The 22,597-nt window shown below is 48.7% G+C and overlaps 1 protein-coding gene across 1 annotated transcript in view; it reads left to right on the forward strand.

The window, feature by feature from the left end:
• TPCN1 (two pore segment channel 1) overlaps window positions 1-22,597 on the forward strand; it is a 350,431-nt gene that overhangs the window by 123,391 nt on the left and 204,443 nt on the right. The window contains exon 9 of the mRNA XM_085634844.1: window positions 15,606-15,664. Within this exon, the coding sequence (XP_085490970.1) occupies window positions 15,606-15,664 (59 nt within the window). The remainder of the gene's footprint in view (window positions 1-15,605; window positions 15,665-22,597) is intronic.

Below are 22,597 nucleotides of genomic sequence, written 5' to 3' on the forward strand. Positions count from 1 at the left end.
CCAACTGAGTGTGTCTGAAGCGCTTATATTCCAGCAGGTTAAACTCTGATTGTAAGTCAGCAAATGCTTTGTAAGATTGGTTCCTCCAAACGTCTCCTAAGTGCTCTATTCCCAGGAGCCTCCACCCCCGGAAACCGTGCGGCCCCCCTACGTTTGCCAACAGTGCACTATACCATAGCCGTTAGTCTCCCTTTCCAACCAAGAAACCGGGTAGCCTCCGATATTATTACTGGGCTACCCACCTCTCAATTATAAACAAATGGGTATATGGATCACTGCAGGACCCAGCATGCCGGATGGATAGATGGCTCATGGGCCAGAGAGGGTACAGACAGGCTCTGTATACAAAATCAGGTGGGCAGCGGCTCAATCAATCAATCAATCCTGACATTTGTATAGCGCGCTACTCACCCGGAAGGGTCTCAAGGCGCTGGGGGGGAGGGGTACGTTACTGCTCGAACAGCCAGGTCTTGAGCTGCTTCCTGAAGGAGAGATGGTCTTGGGTTAGCCGAAGGTGGATGGGGAGGGAGTTCCAAGTCTTGGCTGCCAGGTAGGAGAAGGATCTTCCTCCGGCGGTGGCTCTGCGGATGCGTGGTACGGTGGCGAGGGCGTGGCTGGTCGATCGCAGCTGGTGGGTGGGCGTGTAGAAGGTCATGCGGTCGTTGAGATACTTGGGGCCCAGGTCGTGGAGAGCCTTGTGTGCGTGGGTGAGGAGTCTGAACGTGATTCTCTTGTTGACGGGGAGCCAGTGCAGGTCTCTCAGGTGTCCGGTGATGTGGCTTTGTCGGGGGATGTCCAGGATGAGTCGTGCGGAGGCGTTCTGGATGCGTTGGAGTCTTTTTTTAAGTTTGGCTGTGGTTCCGGCGTAGAGGGTGTTCCCGTAGTCCAGTCGGCTGGTGACGAGTGCCTGGGTAACGGTCTTCCTGGTTTCTGTGGGCATCCATCTGAAGATCTTGCGGAGCATGCGCAGGGTGTTGAAGCATGATGAGGGGACGGCGTTGACTTGTCTGGTCATCGAGAGGGAGGAGTCCAGGATGAAGCCCAGGTTGCGCGCGTGGTCCGTTGGTTTGGGAGTGGTGCCCAGGGCAGGGGGCCACCAGGAGTCGTCCCAGGCGGAGGGGGATGATCCCAGGATAAGGACTTCCGTCTTGTCTGAGTTCAGTTTCAGGCGGCTGTTCTTCATCCACTCGGCGACGTCTTTCATCCCTTCGTGTAGGCTGGCTCTGGTGGTGGCGGGGTCGTTGGTGAGGGAGAGGATCAGTTTGGTGTCGTCGGCGTAGGAGATGATGTTGAGGTTGTGTTGGCGTGCGATGGCTGCGAGGGGGCTCATGTAGACGTTGAAGAGGGTTGGGCTGAGTGATGATCCTTGTAGTACGCCGCAGATGACTTCGGTGGCCTCGGATCTGAACGGGGGGAGGCGGACTCTCTGGGTTCTTCCGGCGAGGAACGAGATGATCCACTCCAGTGCCTTCTCTTGGATTCCAATGTTGCTGAGGCGCTGCACTAGGGTGCGGTGGCAGACAGTGTCGAACGCAGCAGAGAGGTCCAGGAGGATGAGGGGTGCTGTTTCTCCGTTGTCGATCAGGGATCTGATGTCGTCGGTGGCTGCGATCAGGGCGGTCTCGGTGCTGTGGTTGGCCCGAAACCCGGACTGCGAGGGGTCGAGGGATCCGTTCGTCTCGAGGAAGGCGGCGAGCTGTCTGTTGACGGTCTTCTCGATGACTTTGGCAGGAAAAGGAAGGAGCGAGATGGGACGGTAGTTCTTGAGGTCGGTGGGGTCTGCCGTTGGTTTCTTCAGGAGGGCGCTAAGCTCGGCGTGCTTCCAGCTCTCCGGGAAGGTGGCGGTGTGGAAGGAGGTGTTGATGATGTCCCGGAGATGGGGTGCGATGATGGCGTCTGCCTTGTTGAAGACGTGGTGGGGGCAGGGGTCGGTGGGGGATCCGGAGTGGATGGTGTTCATCGTGCGGTGTCTTCGGTGCTGATCGGGTCCAGTTGCAAAGGGTGGTGGTGGCGGGCGTTGGTTCGGTGGTAGGGTGCGTGGTCTGTGCGTCGAAGCTGTTGTGTATGTCGGCGATCTTGCGGTGGAAGAACGAGGCGAGTGAGTTGCAGAGGTCTTGCGAGGGAGTGATGTCGTTGTTTCTGGCGCTGGGGTTGGAGAACTCTTTGACTATGCTGAAGAGTTCCTTGCTGTCGTGGGCGTTGTTGTCCAGTCTTTCTTTGAGTGCTGTCTTCTTGGTGGCGCGGATCAGCTGATGGTGTTTGCGGGTGGCGTGCTTGAGGGCGGTCCTGTTGTCTGTGGTCTGGTCCAGCCGCCAGGCTTTCTCGAGGGTGTGGCAGTTCTTCTTGGAGTCCTTGAGTTTGTCGGTGAACCAGGGGGTTTTCTTGCTGCCGGGTCTGGTGGGAGGGTTCTTTAGTGGTGCGAGGTCATCGGCGCAGGCGGTCAGCCACTTGGTGAGGTTGCTGGCTGCTTCGTTGGGGTCTGTTGTGCAGGTGGGAGGGTTCTGGCTGAGGGAGGCGGTGAGCTGCTCGGCGGTGATCTTGCTCCAGCTCCGGCGAGGAACCTGTTGCGGGTGGTGGTGGGTCGTGGTTCTTCTGAAGCTGAAGTGGACGCAGCTGTGGTCGGTCCAGTGGAGTCCGGTGGAGTGGCTGAAGGAGATGTGCTTGCTGGATGAGAAGACGGGGTCAAGTGTGTGACCGGCGTAGTGGGTGGGGGTGTTCACCAGTTGCTTGAGTCCGAGGTTGGCGAGGTTGTCCAGCAGGGTGGTGGTGTTTCTGTCATTGTTGTTCTCCAGGTGGAAGTTGAGGTCCCCTAGGAGGATGTAGCCAACGGAGGGAAGGGCGTGCGGGCTGATGAAGTCTGCGATGTCTTCGCTGAATTGTGTGCGTGGTCCCGGGGGTCTGTAGATGAGGGTGCCTCTGAGGGTGGTCTTGGGGTCGGTGTGTATCTGGAAGTGGAGGTGTTCGGCGGCGGTGAAGGTTTCGTCGGAGTTGGTCGAGATGTGGATGGTGTTCTTGTGTACGATGGCGATGCCTCCTCCCGTCTGGTTGACGCGGTCCCTCCGGGTGATCTTGTATCCGTCCGGGATGGCTATGGCGATGTCGGGCGCTGAGGAGGCGTTCATCCAGGTTTCAGTGAGGAAGGCGACGTCTGGTGCTGTTGCGTCGAGCAGGTTCCAGAGTTCGACGGCGTGCCTGTGGACGGAGAGGGTGTTGAGCAGGATGCACTTGAGGTGGGTGTTGCTGGTGTCTGGCTTGGCGGGAGCGGTGCAGGTCCGGAGGCAGGTGAATTTGCAGTCTTGGCAGGTGAAGGGTCCGTGGGTGCGTCTCGGGGTGGCACGGTAGCAGGCGGGGTTCCGGCTGGCGTTGAGTGCGTTGAGGGTGGTGGGGTCGTAAGTCTGTCGTGTTGGCTGGCGTTCACGGGGGCCAGGGGTCCTGGCGCTGGGCGCGGTCCAGGCGCGGACGGGCGCAGACGGGCTTGCCTTTGGCGCGCCTTCGGCGCACAATCGGCGCGCCCGCTGCGCGTCAACGCTGCGCGTGGGCGTCATAAGTAAGGAGCCGGGAGGGCGGGTCAGCTGGGTGGCGGGAGCGGGGCGGCGAATGGGCTGGCAGGGGGCGGGGCCGCAGGGAGGCAGCGGCGGGAAAGTCTGGGGCAGGCGGGCGGCTCAGCGGCGGCTGGGTTGCTCGGGAAGCGGCAGGCAGGAGAAGGCTGCAATCGGCGTCAGCAGGAGCAGGAGGGGGCGACCAGGCCTTGTTACAGGCACAGTGGTCACTCCCAAGTGGTGTCCGCGGTCCCCTTAAGTAAGGAGCCGGGAGGGTGGGTCAGCTGGGTGGCGGGAGCGGGTCGGCGAATGGGCTGGCGGGGGGGGTGGTGGGGCCGCAGGGAGGCAGCGGCGGGAAAGTCTGGGGCAGGCGGACGGCTCAGCGGCGGCTGGGTCGCTCGGGAAGCGGCAGGCAGGAGAAGGCTGCAATCGGCGTCAGCAGGAGCAGGAGGGGGCGACCAGGCCTTGTTACAGGCACAGTTGGGCTGGAAAAATAAATTAACACAAATGACACCCTTATGGCATGCGGCAATCCTGGGCAATTAAAGTAGATGCAGAGGATTTGTTAAATGGGATACTATTGGGATAGCAAAAGTCAGTGCTGAATTACAAATAGAATATAAGTTATCCGCGAGCGAAATCTTCCGATACTCACAAATAAGCTATGCCTTACTAGAAGCCACTAAAGAATTAGATGGGATCCCGGAGGTCGCCCTGCTAGAGGACAGATTGCTAGCAGATCCCATGCAGACCAAGGCAATCTCACTTGTGTACCGTAAAATAATCAAAAACTTATCAGACCCAGTGACTCATCTACACGCACGCTGGTAGACTGATGTAGGAGACTTGGAGGAAGAGAACTGGTGGGAGGCGTGGTCCTCCCCACGGGAGGTGGCCATACCGTCAAGGCTGCGACTGGTCCAATTAAAAGTTTTACACCATATATATATCTCATGCACGACACTAGTCAAAATGGGCCACTGTAGCTCGACAGACTGAAGGAGGAGATGTGGGGAGGCGGGTACGTTTTACCACATACTCTGGGAATGTACCTTGATTCAGGGTTACTGGGAGGCAGTTAACCAGGTTATGAGTGAGGTGAGTGGAATTGCCCTAATGTAATCTCCTAAGACATGTCTCCCTAACATTTGGGACACCACTGATTTCAACCGTATGGATCAATTGTGGGCGGCAAATGGTTTTATAATTGCAAAGCGTAATATTGCCTGCAAATGGGGAGATCCGGACCCTCCAAAGGTTGTAGACTGGAAACGAGACATTGACTGGTGTATGTTAGCGGAACAAGCACGAATAGGGGTTACCCCAAGAAATTGGATAAGATATGGGGGAAATGGAATGCGTATCGAGGTAACATTTGCTCCTCCCCCTCGGACCAGCGACATGGGTTAGACATATCGAATGCGACAAGTGGCCTAGGATGGGTGGGAGGGGGTGGGGGGGGACAGCTCTGGGATGTTCAGTATTGCATTGTAATCTACTGTCATTGATTTGAAGTGAAACACGTGATTTTATTGTACACATTATTGCAACTTTTGAATAGAATAAAAAGATTTAAAAAAAAAAAAAACAGCCATACATCTATAGTCACCTTTGTATGTTGAGGTGGGGCACCTCCACACTGTCTAGCATACACAAGCATTCGTACCCTCCCGGACCCACATCTTTCCTGTCTACCCTATGCGCTGGGTCCTGCTGGTCCGCAAAGACCCAGTCATTGATTACTAGTAACTGTGAGGCCCAGTAATATTTTTGAACATCTGAGACCACCAGCCCTCCGTCATACACTCCTTTCTGTAGCTTAGCTAGGACAATTAGGACAATTCTCGGGGCACTGCCCTTCCAAAGTAGTCGACGAACTGCCTGGTCAGTATTCCTGAGCATCATCTGCGGGATCTTGCAGGGCTTGTTTTGATGGACACACAATCTCTGGCACTGCCCCCAAACTTCAAAAATACTGGTCAGACATATTAGCAGATATTAATGAGCTGTACGGCGCTGCTATTCCTAAATTCCCTAGTTACATACCGTTGATTCTACCCAATTCACTAACCTACCCCTTGCGATCTGCATGGGGCCACGCTATCACCCCTGCCCTTTGTGCAGCGAAACAGGCTAGATTTTCTAAAGGGGGAACCAATGGCATCCCAACAAGGCTGGACTGGCAGCATTCACTCTGGTAGCTTCTTGGCATAGAGAGGTTGACGGTGGTAGGGGAACGCAAACTGTAGCAGTTTAATAAAATGTGGCGATCATGTATGCGATTCATATCTCAGGAATTAAGAGATTTTTCCTGCCTAGCATACCTACGGGGTCTGTGCCATACACAGGCGAAACCTAGCATTGACTCTGAAGTAACGGCAATACCGTAGCCGGTGCTACTCCCGTGACCGCCTGTACACTTCACATCGTGCAACGCTGGGGTCTGTTGAGCCGACCTTTTCTAATTTCCCACCATAGTTTCCCCCTCTACCCCCCCTCACCTAGACCTCTATCGAACCCACATCTTATTTCTCTCTTTTGATTACGTATTACTTGATTGTACCTCACTGGCCTCTAAAAGTAGATGCGGATGGTTATGTAATGTTGTTTTCTGAAAACTCAATAAAACCTATTTAAACCATAAAATGAAAGATAAGGGCTCCGTAAACCTTAACAAGTGTTTTTTTTTTTTTAAAGTGCTCCAATTTCCGTCCTCCTGGTTACAAGCTCAGATGCCAAAGAGGATCGGTCCAAAACAAATGTTCTTCTGGTATACTGGGTATTCTTAACACAGAATAGCGCATGAATGTGTGAACATTAGGCAACAGATTTCCTGGAAAGAGAGTTCTTTGTTGATGTTCGCATTACTAGAAATCAAAGTACAACAAACTCTTGACCGAACTGCCAAGGAAATTCTTACACAGAAAAAAGAGGGCGAGAAGAGCATAGAAAAATAAATGTTTACTCTGCAGAAGTTTTGTTGCAAAACCCCACTATAACAATTGTGCGAGACTATCTGCATTTTGGGGTTGCATGTGGCAGCTGTGCGCTTTACAAATTCCAGGGTCCTTAGTGGTGCAGTCTATCTTGAGTAAACAGGAATCTGTTGCAGTTAATTTTAACTCTTATAAGGTTGTGCTCTCCATGTTAGGACAGGCTGACGGTTCAGCACAGAATATTAGGGTGGTAATGACTCAGCAGAACCACATTCTCACAATCTTTATGATGATTGACTGCAGGAGGAGCAGGCAGAACTCAGTCGGACTTGTCACTGGCCTTAAGCTAATCTCCACTCAGTAATAGATCAGCAAGCATCAAGAGTTGCTAAACCACGCTTCATGCTGTAGTTATCAGTCACCCTTGGTCTTTAAGCAGAGCACTACCCAATAGTATAGTTAACTATTGCTAGACAAAGTAAACACCATCCAACTACTACATCATCATAGTTTCACTCACCAATTAAGCGTCCTCAGCTTACACACACTGATCTCCAAGATAAGCACTATCCTAGTACTACAGCTTCATGAGTCCCCATCATGGCTCCACTCGGCACCATAAACTTTACAACACTGATCTATTTGGCAACAGCAGCAAAACATGGAACAACTCCTGGTGGCCGTCAGACCTAAGACCTGCACCCACCCACCCACCCACCCACCCACCCACCCACCCACCCACCCACTCCCTCCAACCACGGCAGAAACCTCTGAATCATCATTGACAACAAGCTCACCATGAAACCTTCTCCTACGCCTGCTTCATCACTCTGCGCATGCTACATAAGATCTTCAAGTGGCTACCCCTACACAGGAAACACACCATGACACAAGGCCTCATCATCAGCCGACTGGCCTACAACAATGCCCTCTACTTAGGAATCACTGCACACATTCTACAGAGACTTCAGATCATACAGAACGCTGCAGCCACACTCTTCCTCGGCCTTCACCGACTAACCTACATCACACCGCGCCTCAGGAAACTCCAGTGGCTCCCTGTACAGAAGAGATGCCAATTCAAGCTGCTGACCCACGCATACAAGGCTCTACACAACCAAGGACCCGCTTACATTAACCATAGCCTGAACTGTCACCAACCATTGAGAAGACTACGCACCGCATCCCTTTCACTTGCCCATACTCCCTCCACTCACCGAAGCAGAAGTGGAGAATGCTTTTTATACCACATTGCTGTAAAGACCTGTGGAACAGCCTCCCCATGAACCTCCGGACCATCACCTCCATTCCGGAATTCCGAATGGCCCTCGACCTGGCTGTTCGAGTAAGCCTCTGGGGCCTGTAAGTGCCTGGATACCCTATTGGGTGATTAGCCCCACTTTATAAATCCTGATTGATTGATAAGCTAAGTAAACTTCTCGTACTACAGCTTAGTGGATCTCAGTTCTCGCCCAACTCTTCCTATCTCATCCATACCTTCTTTCCTTTTTTTTCTCCTCCAAGCATTTTTTCCACCTTTACTTGGAAACAACTCGAAAGGAAATGGACTGCACTTGGAGCTAAATGTACGAAGTGTTTTTGCAGTTTCACAGAATCGGACCATTTGCGGCCACAAAAAATGCTTTTAGGGATGTACAAAGCCCAAATTGCTATTAGGTAAGGTGTTAACAGATCACAATTTGGGTTTTAAGATTTGGTATTTGGAAGTGCAGGTTGAGGGCGTCACTTTCTCATACCAAATTGAAATGGTATGTACGAATGTTTTGCGACCGAAATGCGGTCGCAAAACTTTCCATATTTACCACCATTTGAAGAAAATTGGTAACCCATTCGCAAATGCTAAGGAGTCCCTAAGGGATCACGTCCTCTTTGAGAATGGATGGCAAAATATTTTTAAGAGCAGACAGTGGCCCCACAAACCCCTACTCTTAAAAAAAAAAAAAAGATACTTCAAAGTTTCTTTTTTTTCTTTTTAAACGTATCCTGTTTTCCTTCAAGGAAAATGGGCTGTGTTTAAAAATATATTTAAAAATAAAATAAAAAGCTACTCTATAAACTGGGGCAAATCCCTCCTTTTCGTGGTGGCGGGTGAGCCCCCGATTACACCACGAGGGTGCCCACTGCAAATATGTACTGAGGGGTTCACGTACTTGGGTGTCTTTCATTCTCTAGACCCCTCTCTTCGCTATTCCCGTAAACTCCAGCCCCCTCTGATTCGGCTGCGTAAGGACATAGCCAGGTGGAGGTCGCTCCCTCTCTCCCTACTGGGTAAGGCCGTCCTTTTTAAAATGATGTCCCTGCCCCGCTTCCTTTATGCCCTCCAGAATTCCATGGACCCGATACCGACGTCCTATTTCCGGGAGGTCGAGAGTCTTCAGCGAGATCTCCTGTGGAACGGTAGGCCCCGTATCGCTTTCAGGAAGCTTACCCTAAATTGGTATGACGGAGGTATCAGCCTCCCTGACATACAATTGTACTACTGGGCGGCTCACCTATCCTCAATTAACCATTGCACTTATGCCCAGTCGTACGATCTGGGCTATAATATGGACAGGTGGCTCCTCTCTGGAGGGACTTATGGAAGAGCCCCTTATTCTAAGCCCCGACGTTATCCCCTAACGGGCCCCACTAAGCATGCAGTACACATTTGGCATGCAGCCACTAACCGCCTGGGATGGAGTCAAAAGCTGACGCTGGCAACACCGCTGTGGGATTCTGAGCAACTGGGTGAACTATGGAAATGTAAGGGATTCGATAAATGGGATCTCATAGGTATTGTAAGTATTGGGGATTTGTGGGACAAATCAGATATCAAACCCTTTGCAGCGCTGCAGCAACAGTATAACTTGGCCGAATCAGAGCGCTTCCGATATATGCAGGTTCGGCATGCACTGCGCAAGTACTTACAACCCGGGACCACGCTGCCAGAATCCTCCCCATTGGAAGACAGGGTGCTGGATGGCCATCTCCCAGACAGCACAATCTCCTTGATATACAAAAAACTGGTCAATAACATCTCGGATCTCCTTCGGGTGCTCCGAGATAAATGGATCAGCGACGGCATTGAAATGGACGATGAGGAGTGGCAGGAGGCAGTCTCTTCTCCCAGAGTGGTAGCGATATCAGCGAGTCTCCGTCTAGTCCAGTTAAAGATCCTCCACCGTACATACGTGGCGGGGCCTCAGCTGGTGCGAATGGGATGGGTAGAGAAGGGTGCTTGCAGGCGGGAATGTGGCCAGCTGTGGACCTTCTTTCACATAATTTGGGAATGCACACTTATCCAGCACTACTGGCGGGAAATACATGACATTATTAATGCAGTGTTGACTGTGCAACTCAGGGTGGAAGCCCGGAGGTGTCGCCTGAACATATGGGAGCCGACCGACCTGAATGTTTGCCTTACGCAGTGGGTAACGCTGGGACTGATGCTAGCCAAGAGAAACATTGCCCAGTGGTGGGGGGCAGCGGGTCCGCCCACGGCACAAGACTGGGAGAAGGATGTGGATTGGGCCATGTTTAGAGAAAAATCGGTGTATGTTTCCAGTGGATGTCCCAGAAGATGGTCTTGAGTGTGGGGATCGTGGAATTCCTATCGGGGAGAAATTTGTCAGACCTCCCAGCCCTTGTGTAGGATGACCTCCCGTCGCCCTAGACCTTCCACTATATACATGTACCAAGTGTAATATTCCCTACTGTACCGCCGAGGCCTATTGTACTGCTCCTACAGTATTGTAATGCTATTACTGATGCTTGTTTCTTTGTTTTCATTAATAAAAAATGTTTAAAAAATAAAAAATAGATTGCTTTATTTAAAAACAATCCTAGACATGGTGGTCTGCTGACCCCCAGCAGGCTACCATCCCTGTGATGGCAGCAAATCGTATTCGATCGCAAATCGGGACCTACCTCTATAATATTCACGAGGTAGGTCTATTTGTGACTCACTAGGAATCGCTGATGAAATTCAAGAGTTTCATACAGTAGGCACAGCAATTTCTTATTTGCGATTCACACAACCGCAATCCATGTAATCACTATTTCTATTTTTCTACATCTAGCCTTGGGACACTATCCCCATCAATTAAAAGATACCAAGAAAAACACCCAGAGAATCAAATCTAGCTCCAACAACTGCAAGGAACTTTTCTCCATGGTCCAGGAATTCACCAACCCAACCGCCGCAACCCAAAATCACCCCTACACAAGAATTCTGCAGCAACTTGTCTGAATTTCCTCCATGATAAAAACACCAGGATTTACAGCAACTTCTAACCCCAGCCACCCCTGTTGCCTTTCCCAGCCTTCTAACCTCATCAACCAAAGACTGCCAACTGACAGCATGGAACCCTCTATCTATTGTGGATATTGCAGCAAGAATGAAGACCATCCACTCGGGGGTTCCCACAGACTTCTGCCCCCAGCATAACTTCAGCCTGGGGAGAGCCACGATCAGTGCTGCCCTCACTTCAATCATCAACACCTCCCTCAAGACTGTCACCTTCCCAGATAGCTCGAAATACACCAAAGTCACCGCCCTCCTCAACAAAACCCTCCGCTAACTCTAAGGTACTCAGAAACTACGAATGCATCTCGCCGCTCCCCATCGTAGCCAAAGTCCTAGAGAAGACCATCAACCGACAGCAGACAACTCTGACCACTTAGAATGCCACAAACTCCTGAAAGAATCGCAATCCAGATTCAGAAACAACCACAGCACCGAAACAGCCCTCATCGCTGCCATAGATGACATGCGCTCCATCCTCAACCGTGGACTGACCACTGCCCTCATCCTCCTCGTTCTCTTTTGTTCACAGTCTGCCGCTACACACTCATCAGACTGCACACAGTGGGAGTTCAAGGACAAGCAGACAAATGGATAGCTTCCTTTCTCTTCAGAAAATATGAGTCAGACTTCTGTCATTCACTTCAGAACTTAAGGACCTCCTCTGCGGAGTCCTACAGAGATCATCATTCAGCCCCACACTCTTCAACTTGTACATGACTCCTCTGGCAAACATCATCAGATCCAACTAAATTAATATCTCCTGCGCCAACGCCACCCAGCTCATTTTGTCCCTTTCAGACAGCACCGTCCCCACCAAAATAACTTTCAAACAATGCATGACCAGTGTGGCCAATTGCATGAAAGAAACACCGACAACTGAAGTGCTGATCTTCGGGAAAAGAGCTTCCTTTGGTAATCCATTTGGAGGCCTGCCGATCTTGGACCCACTCCGGCAGACCACGCTAAGAACCTAGACCTCATCCTGGACACCAACTTCATCATGAAGTCCCAGGGCAACGCCATCACCCGCTCCTGCTTTCACATCCTCCGCATGTTATGCAAAATCTTCGAGTGGCTGCCACTAGACACCAGGTGTCCCATCATGAAAGCCCTAATCACAAGCAGATAGGACTACGGCAAGGCACTTTACGCTGGCATTCCAACCCACATTCTTCAGAGACTTCAAACCATACAAACGCTCGATCTCCCATGCTGTACCTATACCACAGCACCCCTCCGAGAGATCAACTGGCCCCCCCCCCATCCAGAAGCTCTGTCAGTTCAAACTTTTCACACACGCATTGAAGTCCTTACACAACACGGGGCCCGCATACCTCAATCACCGGCTTCCCTTCCACCAAACAACTGCACTCCGCATCATTCTCACTTGCACAGAAACCCTGCATCCACAGAAGCAGAACTGAAGGTCGATCATTCTCCTACCAAGCCGCCAATTCCTGGAACAACCTCCCTCCAACACATCCGTGCCTCCTCCTCCTTCTCACTTCTAGAGTTCTTCAAGAAGTTGAAGACCTGGCTATTCAATTAGTGTTCTTGCGTGACCATCAATACTTCCTGTATTTAGGCCCAGCCTCACCACACGCCTATGCACACCTACTCAGGACCTGGATACCTTCACAAGTGACCAGCAGCACTCTCCAAATCCACCTTACATTACAACAATATTATATTTGACCACATTCTGCATGCACTCTTTCCAGCACCTGTAGATTTTTTCTACAGGTTTTCTCCTTCCCACCCTACTCAGCACCTGGATACCTTCACTGGTGACAAGCAGCGCACCTTACATTACGTTACAACAATATTATATTTGCCCACAATCTGCATGCACTCTTCCCTCCTTTTCAGCACCTGCAGAGTTTTGCTTTAAGTTTTCTCCTTTATGCCTTCTGAAAGTCTTCCTCATACACTGATTCTCTCCTGTCTGGACCACTTTAACTCTGTCTATCCCTAGACATTCTGCTTATATCACTTAACATTCTGAAGAACATTGCAAGCATACTTTGTCTTTAATCTTCCTGTTTGCCCATTATTTGCCCGCCTCCACCAACTCTTGCTCCTCACCAATCGCCTTCAGAGTTTTCTGTATGTTCTATAAATTGATCGACAGCATGTCTCCATTGCTATCTCTCCCTCCCAATTACACAAAACCACACTTTTCTGATGGATACTTCTTTTCTGATGGATACTTCTTTTCTGATGGATACTTCTTTTCTGATGGATACTTCTAACTGCAGATTCCCCACCTTACAGAATGCTCCTCAGGTGAGCAACATTCCACTAGGTGGTGCTGTGCTGCTCTACGCTGACTCCACACCACCCTGAAAGTGAGGGAGCGGAGCGTTATCACCACCCCTGCTTGCTGGCGTTCGTTCCTTTCTTCCTGTGCCATCCGATACTAATTCGGAGCTCTAACTTCTAACTGTTAGTTTTACTGATGATTTCTAAAATTATTTCAATAGTGTGCTAGGGGACAATGTCCCCTCCCAAATTACTAGTTTTAGGCCATGCTGCGAGCAGCACAAGATGTGTCTGGGCTCGGACCTAGACTTTAAGTCGTATGGTAAGTGTGTCCTCATGCACCGGAATGTAATCTGAGACAGGTAGGCAAAGTTGTGTATCGCTGAACACAAGAAGCAGTTGCGGCCTACATGCAAGTCCCCCCTCCAGATCCAGGCTCTGGGTTCGGGCCTGGTCCGGAGGCCATTTCCATGACCCTTCAACTTCACGCTTGAAGTTCTCTAGTAAGTTGAAGTCCAAGTGAAAGCATAAGAAAGTGATTTGTGTCTCAACCCCATACAGCCAGTCTGATTCCAGAGAGAATGCCCAAGGGTGTCGCAGTGTCCGTGTCAAACCCTCCGAGGTCTCCGGCCAAATCACCAATTCCATAGGTGGTTCCAGCGCATCCTAAATTTCTCAGGTTGTTGTCTGCACCATAGCAGATCGAGGAGGTCATCCTGCTAATTTTCTGTGAGCTTCTGGCTTCCTCTGGCATGTCTTTTGGCCCCATGGAACCACAGAAGCCTCCTGTTAGGTTACTACTGGCGGGACCATCCTAGACGCCATATGGAACCCTTGGGATCCGTTACAGTGCTCGTATTGATGCTGGTACAGACTTTTATTCTTGCCCCAAAATCCTCACTGGGCAAGTTGTTCAGAAGAGGATTTGGTTAGTCCTCTACTTTGAGGCCTACTATGCATTGGCTAAGAAGCAGCGTCTGGAAGGTGCGAGAGCCCATTCCACCGAGACGAAGGGTGCTACCACTGTGTTGGCACACAGCATTCTTGTCCTTGACATCTGCCAGGCAGCAACATGGACGTAAGTGCATACATTCACAAAGCACTACTTCCCTGGTAGCCAGGTCCAGCAGGAAGGACATTTTGCCCCCTCAGAGGTGTAAGATTTGTTGGTCAGTGTCTACTCCACAGAACCTTCACCTGGGGTGGTATTGCTGTGGTATCTATTCTAATGGGAGGAATCTGCATTTAGAAGTATTCATCAGAAGAAAATGTTGCTTACCTCTGTGGCACTTTTTCTTGTGAATTTTCTACCTAAACGCAGATTGCCGACTACCCTCCCACATCCCCTTTCTGTGAAGTGTCCTCTTTAACTTCTAAAAAGGTCTGAAGTTGGTATTTATCACACTGATACCAACAATTGTTCATACTCTACGTCTGATGGCGTGGAAAGGGAAAATACAAGAAAATGGCATCAGCGCAAAGCGGCGGCACCTACATGAAGCTGCGCTCTGTCTTTTCTGTTTCAGTGTGGAGTCAGCACAGATGCGCCTGGCACCATCTGGTGGTTCGTGGGACTCCTGATATGAAGTCTGGCACCTGGCGAGTATTCCAAGGTGATAAATATGCAATTAGACAGAGTATTCACCAGAAAGAGTGTTACCAAAATTAAGTAACTTGTTCTTCTACACATCTAGTTTAACTCTCAATTTGCTATCCTACTCCTTCGCTATGCCTCCTTCCACTTTCACACTGATTTGTCCATTCACCCCCCCACGTCCGTGCTCTTTACAGAAATCTGCTTTTCCACTTCTATTTCCTTCTCAGTCCAAAAACGTAAAATAACTCTGACCAGTGCTATAAAAAAAACTTCCAGCTAGCCTCCAGGTCCATGCAGTACTGCAGCGTTGTTGCTCTTCAGGTTAACTTCCTCTCAACAGTATAGCATTAGGCATGTCTCCATGCTAGGCTCCATTGTCTACTACAACATCTTGGGCCCCAAGTTCTGTGCCACAAGTATTACAACTCAGCCCCTGCAGTATCTTTTACCAAGTTCTACAGCATCAAGGTTCCTTAATCAGTGCTTCCCCCAGTGTCTTGTCTTCCAATGTCCCAGCGCACTAAGCTCAGCCTAGTAGTACACCAGCTGCAATCCTTAACCAGTGCTTCATCCAACACTACAGCAACCTACACTCCATCAATGACTACAGCATGTTGGGTCCTCAGCCTAAGCACCACCCAGAACTACAGCATCCAGGGTTCTTAACCTGCCCTCCACCAGTAAAACATTCTCAGGAATTCTGAATTTATGGCTGCAATAGGGGACCCTCCCGCCTATTTGATCTCTACTTACTGAGTGCATATTGGATATCCTAGCATTTCCAACGGAGTGAGTTAAATTGATTGTGTTCAGTAGAATGTCCAAATGAATTGCTTTTTTCAGAGGCTTCAAAGATGTTGACTGTCTAATAAGAATGGCACCTATTGGCATTACATTATTTTTTTACATTTTAAAATCACATTATGAAATTCATCTCACATCAACTTTCATTTCCTTTTTTGCAGTATTTTAACAACTTAGAAAACAGTATGGTGAATCTCTTTGTGCTGCTGACCACGGCAAAGTGAGTCCATTTTATTTTCCAGTGCATATACTGTCACCTGCAAAGTGACTGTAACAAAGTGATTCAGAAATAATACATGCTGACGCCTGCATTCCTGCCCCCACATTTGGGACACTGCCATATTGATTCAAACACAATCCATAACACTGCAAAACGAACCTTCACACAGGAAGTCCATAACATTGTACTACTGGACAGGGTACAGGACTTCTGTAACACTGCAATGATTACCTCTTTACAGCGGCTTACATACCACTACCTTAGTGACAAGCTTAAGAGGGGTGGGGTTGGATTGGTATACATAACACTACACTACTGGCCAACGACAGTCAGTGAAGAATACTGATCAACGTACAAGGAATTTGTGGTATCCTAAATTGGTTGCCCCATAATGTGAACCTACTAAAGTGTCATGTGCAGAGTGAGATCATACCACTAGTGTTTGCTGTCCCACAGTGACTGTAACATATTTTAACAACTACTCAGCAAATCTATAACTCGCTTTCTGTGAATAGTTGACAATGGCTAAACATTAATTTTGCAGTTGCTGTACCTGGAGATCACATTGCATCTGTAATAAATACTTTGCAGTCTTTATAAATCTGCCTTTGAGACTTCAGCTAAGTGAGTCTTTGATACATTCTTAACTATCCAAGCACCAGGAGCCCATCACGCTGTCGTAGTGGACACTGCACAGCGAGTTCATTTTCTCGTCATACCAACCACTGCACTGACTCCTTATTTAGATCGTGATGACCTCTTCATGATCACAATTGTTGCCTTGGTATTCTGAAGAGACTTTAAGCCGCAGATTCCTCACCTTTTGAATATTCCCCAGGTGTAAAAATTGGATCCGTAACCTTTTCAGTGGTACCTCTGTGCGCCGGTAGGTGGCACTGTGTGGCTTTGAACGGACTCATTTCCGCTCCGGAAATGACGTGCTGAGCCTATATAAACACCGCTCCCAAGCACTGGTGTGCGGTCGTTTCTTTCTTTGCTACCAGACGCGGATCTGGAGTTTCCTCTTGTCTCTCAAAGACATCTTAGTTCATACTTTTTGTCAAATTTTCACTGTGTGAAAGGGATGCTGCTCCCAAAAAGGACAGGTTTTTAAGTCCTGTGAGGACAGTCACAAACAAATGTCTGTGACAGATCCCCATCGGGTGTGACTGTGGTGCCTGGGGTCTAGTCACAAATCTGAGGCCTGCAGCAACTGTGCATCGAATAATCCAAAGGCCAACCGAGAACGCAAGGTGAAATTTTAAATGGGCAAGCAGGAGAAGATCCTGTCCCAGTCTCTCTCCAGAAGTCGACGTAGGTGCTCCAGGAGTCTATCTTTGATGAGATCCAAATCGCTCTGGAAGTCTAAGAAGAAACATTAGAAATCGAAATGGATCTCTGCCCCCTCTCACTACTCACATTCACCTTAGAAGGCACCATGGCTCTTGCTCCCGAATTCTACTTAGGAGCAGATCCTGCAACTGGTTACGGCAAAACCTGAATTTCCTGGGCCATCTGCTAAACATTTTGAAGAGCTCCGCGAGGCCATGAACTCCCTTTGGCGCATCTTCTGGCCCCAAGGAGCCGGGAGGCCTTCCGTCTGGGGTATCGCTGGACAGTTTTTTCTTGGCACCAGTTGGTCTCCTCTAAGCCTGTCACGACACCGCCGGCTTAGATTCTGGCGCCGTGGTCCTTTTTCCAGTACCTGCAACTTCGAAACTGGTGCCAAATCCATCGAGGACAGATGAGGAGATACCTATTATACTCTGACTCAGTCAGTGCCAGTCTGACCAAACCACTGTTGAGATGCTGCTTCCCCAGCTTAATTTTCCACCTCCACAAGGGAAAACACACTCCCTATACGACTCACAATGGTTATGACATAGGTGATGAGTTTGCTCAGCCCTATACTGAGGACAATTGGTACGACTTACAGAAGGCCAGCAGTCTTGATATCTCCCCTGAATCCTATCCTCTCTCGCCCCCTGGACCAGCTACCGAGGAATCCATTCCCTTGCCATGGGGGGGGTGTAGATCTACTGAAGTCCTTGACCTCCAGCTCCCCCACGTTGGAGGTTAAAACAAATGTGCTGATTGAAGCCCTCCAGCTGGTTCAAGTATATTTTGAGCCCCTTCTGCCATTTAATGGGGCACTAACAGATAGCTTGTTGGGCGGCTGGTCCAAGTCTTGCTCTAGACCCCCCAGTCAATAGATAGCGTGACAGAGAGCTTGCACAAGCAGGTTGAACCCCATTACCTTCCCAGCGTCTCCCCCTGACCGGGATTCCAAGCGAGTTGAGGCATTTGGGAAGAGAGTCCTCCCTGGGGTCCGTCCCAGAATATCTTTGGCCCGTCCTTACCCAGGCCATCCAGGATGTGGCCCTATCCATTGGGTGAGTCATTGGCACCAGTGTCGCCATTCAACACCACACTTGGCTGCGGTTCACTAGATTCTCAGGTGACATCCAGTTGTCCCTCATGGACATGCTGTTCGATGGGACTCGCCTGTTTGGGGATAAGGCAGACTCCCCTCGAGTGGTTCAAAGAGAGCACTCCATGCTTGATCTGGGCCTCTCTGCCACACCTTACAAACTGCACCAGACCTGCCACGGCTTTGATGCCCCATTCCGCCAGCCAATCCAGCCACAGCATGTTGCCCAGGAATTTTGCAGTTGTGGCTGTGGTACCCCCTCGGCCAAGGTTAAGAGGCTGCTCAGTCTCCAACTCAGCCCCACCCTCAACACCCCTCCCTCCCCAACTGCCTCACCTGCCAAACCCCTTTAGCGTGCCCTATGTGGAGCACAGTCACCTGGTGGGAGACAGAATCAGAAGATTTTTGCTAGGTTGGCAGGCCATAACATCCGACAGGTGGGCCCAGCAAATTGATCCGAAGGGCTATGTCCTCCTCTTCCTTTCAGCATGGCCGCAACTTCGACTATCTTCCCAGTGACGGATGTATGACCATTTTTTCTGTCTTGCTGCAGGAAATACAAGCCTTTTTGGCCAAGGGGGCTATCAAGAGGGTGTGGTTGCTATTCCCCCTTCTTTCTTTTGCCCAAGAAGGACTGAGGCCTTTGTCCAATTTTAGACCTGTGCACTCTCAATGCCTTCCTGTGGGTTAAAAAATTGAAGATGCTCACACTGGCTCAAGTCTTGTCTGCCCACACCCTGTAGAGTGGATAGAAGCTTTGGATCTGCTGGACACCTACTTCCATGTTCGAGGCATGTGGGCTGCTGAATTCATATCTGGAAAACCAAAAAGGGGGTTCTGGCTCGTATGGCAGCAAGGCCAAACCAATTATAATGAAAGAACAAAATACAAGCCAATGCTGCGTGTAAATTTACCTACAATTCCCGTGACCTGAATGAAACAAGAACACTGACAACCAATTATTTCGTTGGATTTAATCCTATGAAAATTGTTTTTAGTTCACGTTCAAAAACATTTAAAACTGATACAGTACATATTCATTACACCACATATACAAAACTTAACTTGAAAATGACATTACTGAAAACATTTAGACACCACTGTGTTCATTCGCCCATAGGGCCAACATTCATACCGTTCATACTACTCATGCATCCACACTAACATATAACATACAACAGAAATCTACAATTTGATAATCTTTACACATAGGCCATCAAACCACTACTGTACATAATGATGGGGCTTAATGCTGTTTTTTTAAGATTGACCGTAGAAAAGACAAGGTCTACGCGTTTCGAATCCCTTAGTTGGCAGGGATTCTCATCAGGACCGACATAGGACTGCAAACAAAGCAGAAAAGAAAGATTTTACTAAGCTGACCCACTTTGTAAGTGCACAACCGCATGGTCAACGGGGGAGTCTTACCTTAGTCTAAGGAACGGAGAACTCAGCCACAACTCTAAAGAAAAAAGGAAGGAGAGCCAACTTGGTTACCTATTTCTGTGAAATCAACACTAGAACACCACCTGGTTAGTAATGGACACACCCATACAACATAGAGACAATACAACCACGTAGTCTAGTTGTTAATAAAGAGGCTTACGGGTGTGTGGAGTTGTGTCTGGTTAACTGAAGGTGGTTCTGTCTAAAATCAGAAGCAACTACGGGCTTTTTTTCAGGCGTTGATTGATTCAAAACGATATCTGAAAGCAAGAGCAACAAGGATTCAAGGCGCGTCCTATCGCCTACAAAGATCGGATCCGAAATATTTTGAAAAAGGTTTTAGAGCGCTTACCTCCGCGGTGGAAGACAATGGAGGAACGTGATGCTGCTCGGTCAGCTGATGTCCCGAGCTGGGGCTTGCACGGCGTGAGATTCGCCGGCCGTTTTAAGGTTCGGTAACGATCAAATTCTCTGCAAGAGAATGGGAGGCTGCATCAGGTGACTAATACCAGGAGAAAGTCCTACGGAGTTAGTACGGTCTATTTGGTGTTGTTACCTGGAGAGCCGGCGTTGTCCGTGTCTCTGTATCTCTGGGAGTAAATCACCCGTTAGGTAGCTGTACTCCTATTGGGGCATTTTTACCCATGTGCAAAAGGGCGGGATCACGAAGGCTTCTGGGAGTCGTAGTCAGACCAACGATGTTGGGAGAATCGGTAGTTAGAGATGGATTGTCAGTTTGCCGCGGCGCCAAAATTAGCGCGTGAATTTGGGGGAGAGCGTTGGTCGGACTGTGTCAAGTGCACACTGGAACGTGTGCTGACTTGTTGTCAATATGCATTCACTGCACATATGACTGGAATGTATTCTGATAGGGGCGGAAAGCGAGGTGGGAAGCGCTGGTTGGACAGAAACCTGTCAAATAGTAAATATGAAGAGTCCGCTAAGTGGAAGATCAACTACACATATGCTATTGAATGTGTCTCATCTGTGGTATAAGAACGAGATTTAGCTCAGTGGCTGACTGGATGCCACTCATAAGTTGTATATCTCGGAGAGTTCATTCAATCCGTCTACCGACGTGTTAAATTTGATAATGAGCATGGCTTCTCTCTGTAGCAGTTTGGTGTCCAAGTCTCCACCTCTCTGGTCTTGTTCAACTTTTGATATCACTGACCATTTGAAATCCATTTCTGTATGTTTTTGCGTCACCCAATGATTCACTAAGGGGGCATTCAGAACATTTTTGCGAATCCGAGACTTATGTTGCTGGATTCGGAACCTTATCTCCTGATTGGTCTTGCCAATATAAAGTTTGTTGCATGGGCAGCTGATGCCATAGACTACGAACTTGGATTTACAATTGGTGAAACTCTCATGTTTCCAATGGATTCCATTGTGGGTAAATAGATATCCTTCAATGGTTGAGTCGCAGCAAATACAGGTACCGCATCTGTGATGTCCTTTTATGGGCGGTAGGCACAACAAATTTCTTAAATCAGTGCTTTTGGTCTTAGGTAGAGCGGCTCGCACTACGTGGTTGGCTATGTTTTTATCTTTCCTGAATGCAAATAGCGGTCTCTCATTGAATGTGTTGTCCAGGTTTTTGATCAGATGCCAATTTTGATTAATAGTTTTCTTAAACCAATTAGATGTTGGATTGAATGTCGAGACGCAAACCATTCTCTCTGTTTGCGATTTTTCACGTCTTTCCAGTAATGTTTCTCTTGGTGTCCACCATGCTCTTTTGATAGCTCTTTTCAAAAGTTTTTTCGGGTAACCTCTGGCCAGAAGGTTCTCCTTGAGCTTCTCTGCATGTAAAAAATATTCGTCTTTGAATGAGCAATTCCTGCGAATGCGCAGGAATTGCCCATAGGGCAAGTTCTCTCGTAGGCTACGTGGATGGTTGCTGGAGTAATGTAGCGCTCGATTGCGGTCAGTTTCTTTCTTGTATAACGTCGTCATTAGGCATCCATTCGTAGGGTAAACCTCAACGTCCAGGAAAGGCATTTTGATTTTGGAACAGTTCATACTGAATTTTATATCCGGAGTCCTGTTGTTAAGCCAATTGACAAAGGATTGTAGCTTTTGCTCATCACCTGACCATACCATGAAAACATCGTCGATGTATCGGACCCAGTTACTGATACAATCGGCGAATGGGTTGTTGCTATGGACAAATTTGTCTTCGTATTTAGACATATAGAGGACCGCTAGCTCGGGGGCGAATGGACAGCCCATCGCCACGCCTTTGATTTGGAAATAAAAGTCCTCTCTGAAGCAAAAATAGTTGTTCTTTAAAGCAAACGTGGCTAGCTCCATAATGAACTCTGTCGGGATTTTTTCAGGTTTGGGTCTGCTGTCTAGGAATGTTTTAATCACTGCTAGTCCTTCATCTTGCGGGATCTCCGTGTACAATGATGTTACATCTAATGTAACTAGAAATTGTGTATTTTTATCGAACTCCATGGTTTCCAATTTAATTAAGAAATCGGTGGTATCCTTCAGATAAGATTTTACTTCTGACATAAAAGGTTTCAGGAAAAAGTCCACGAATTTTGAAATGGGTTCTGTTAGTGACTCGCACCCGGAGACAATTGGTCTCCCAGGTGGATGGTGTTGATCTTTGTGTACTTTCGGGAGTACATAAAAGACCGGAGTGCGAGGATAGATGTTTTTTAAGTACTCAAATTCTTTTTTGCCTAAAAAGCCTTGGTCAAACCCTTGTTGTAGTATGTGAAAAAGTTTATTCTGTAGTTCACATGTGGGATCTTTTGTTATCCTTCTGTAGCAGAGTTGGTTCGAAAGTTGTCTATTAACTTCGGTGATGTATCGTTCGGTTGCCCAAACCACGATTGATCCCCCTTTGTCAGCTTGTTTTATTATTATTGAAGGGTCAATTTTTAGGTCGAGTAATGCTTCTTTTTGAGCTTTGGTAATATTCGGTTTGACATATTTCCTTTTTTGTTTTTCAACTTCAGCTATTGCTGAAAGGATCACTTTTTCGAAAATTATGACCTCTTTGGGAACTTTTGACGCCGGCGGGCAGAACTTTGATT

The sequence above is a fragment of the Triturus cristatus genome, chromosome 11 (genome assembly GCF_964204655.1).
Source record: "Triturus cristatus chromosome 11, aTriCri1.1, whole genome shotgun sequence".
Taxonomy (NCBI): Eukaryota; Metazoa; Chordata; class Amphibia; order Caudata; family Salamandridae; genus Triturus; species Triturus cristatus.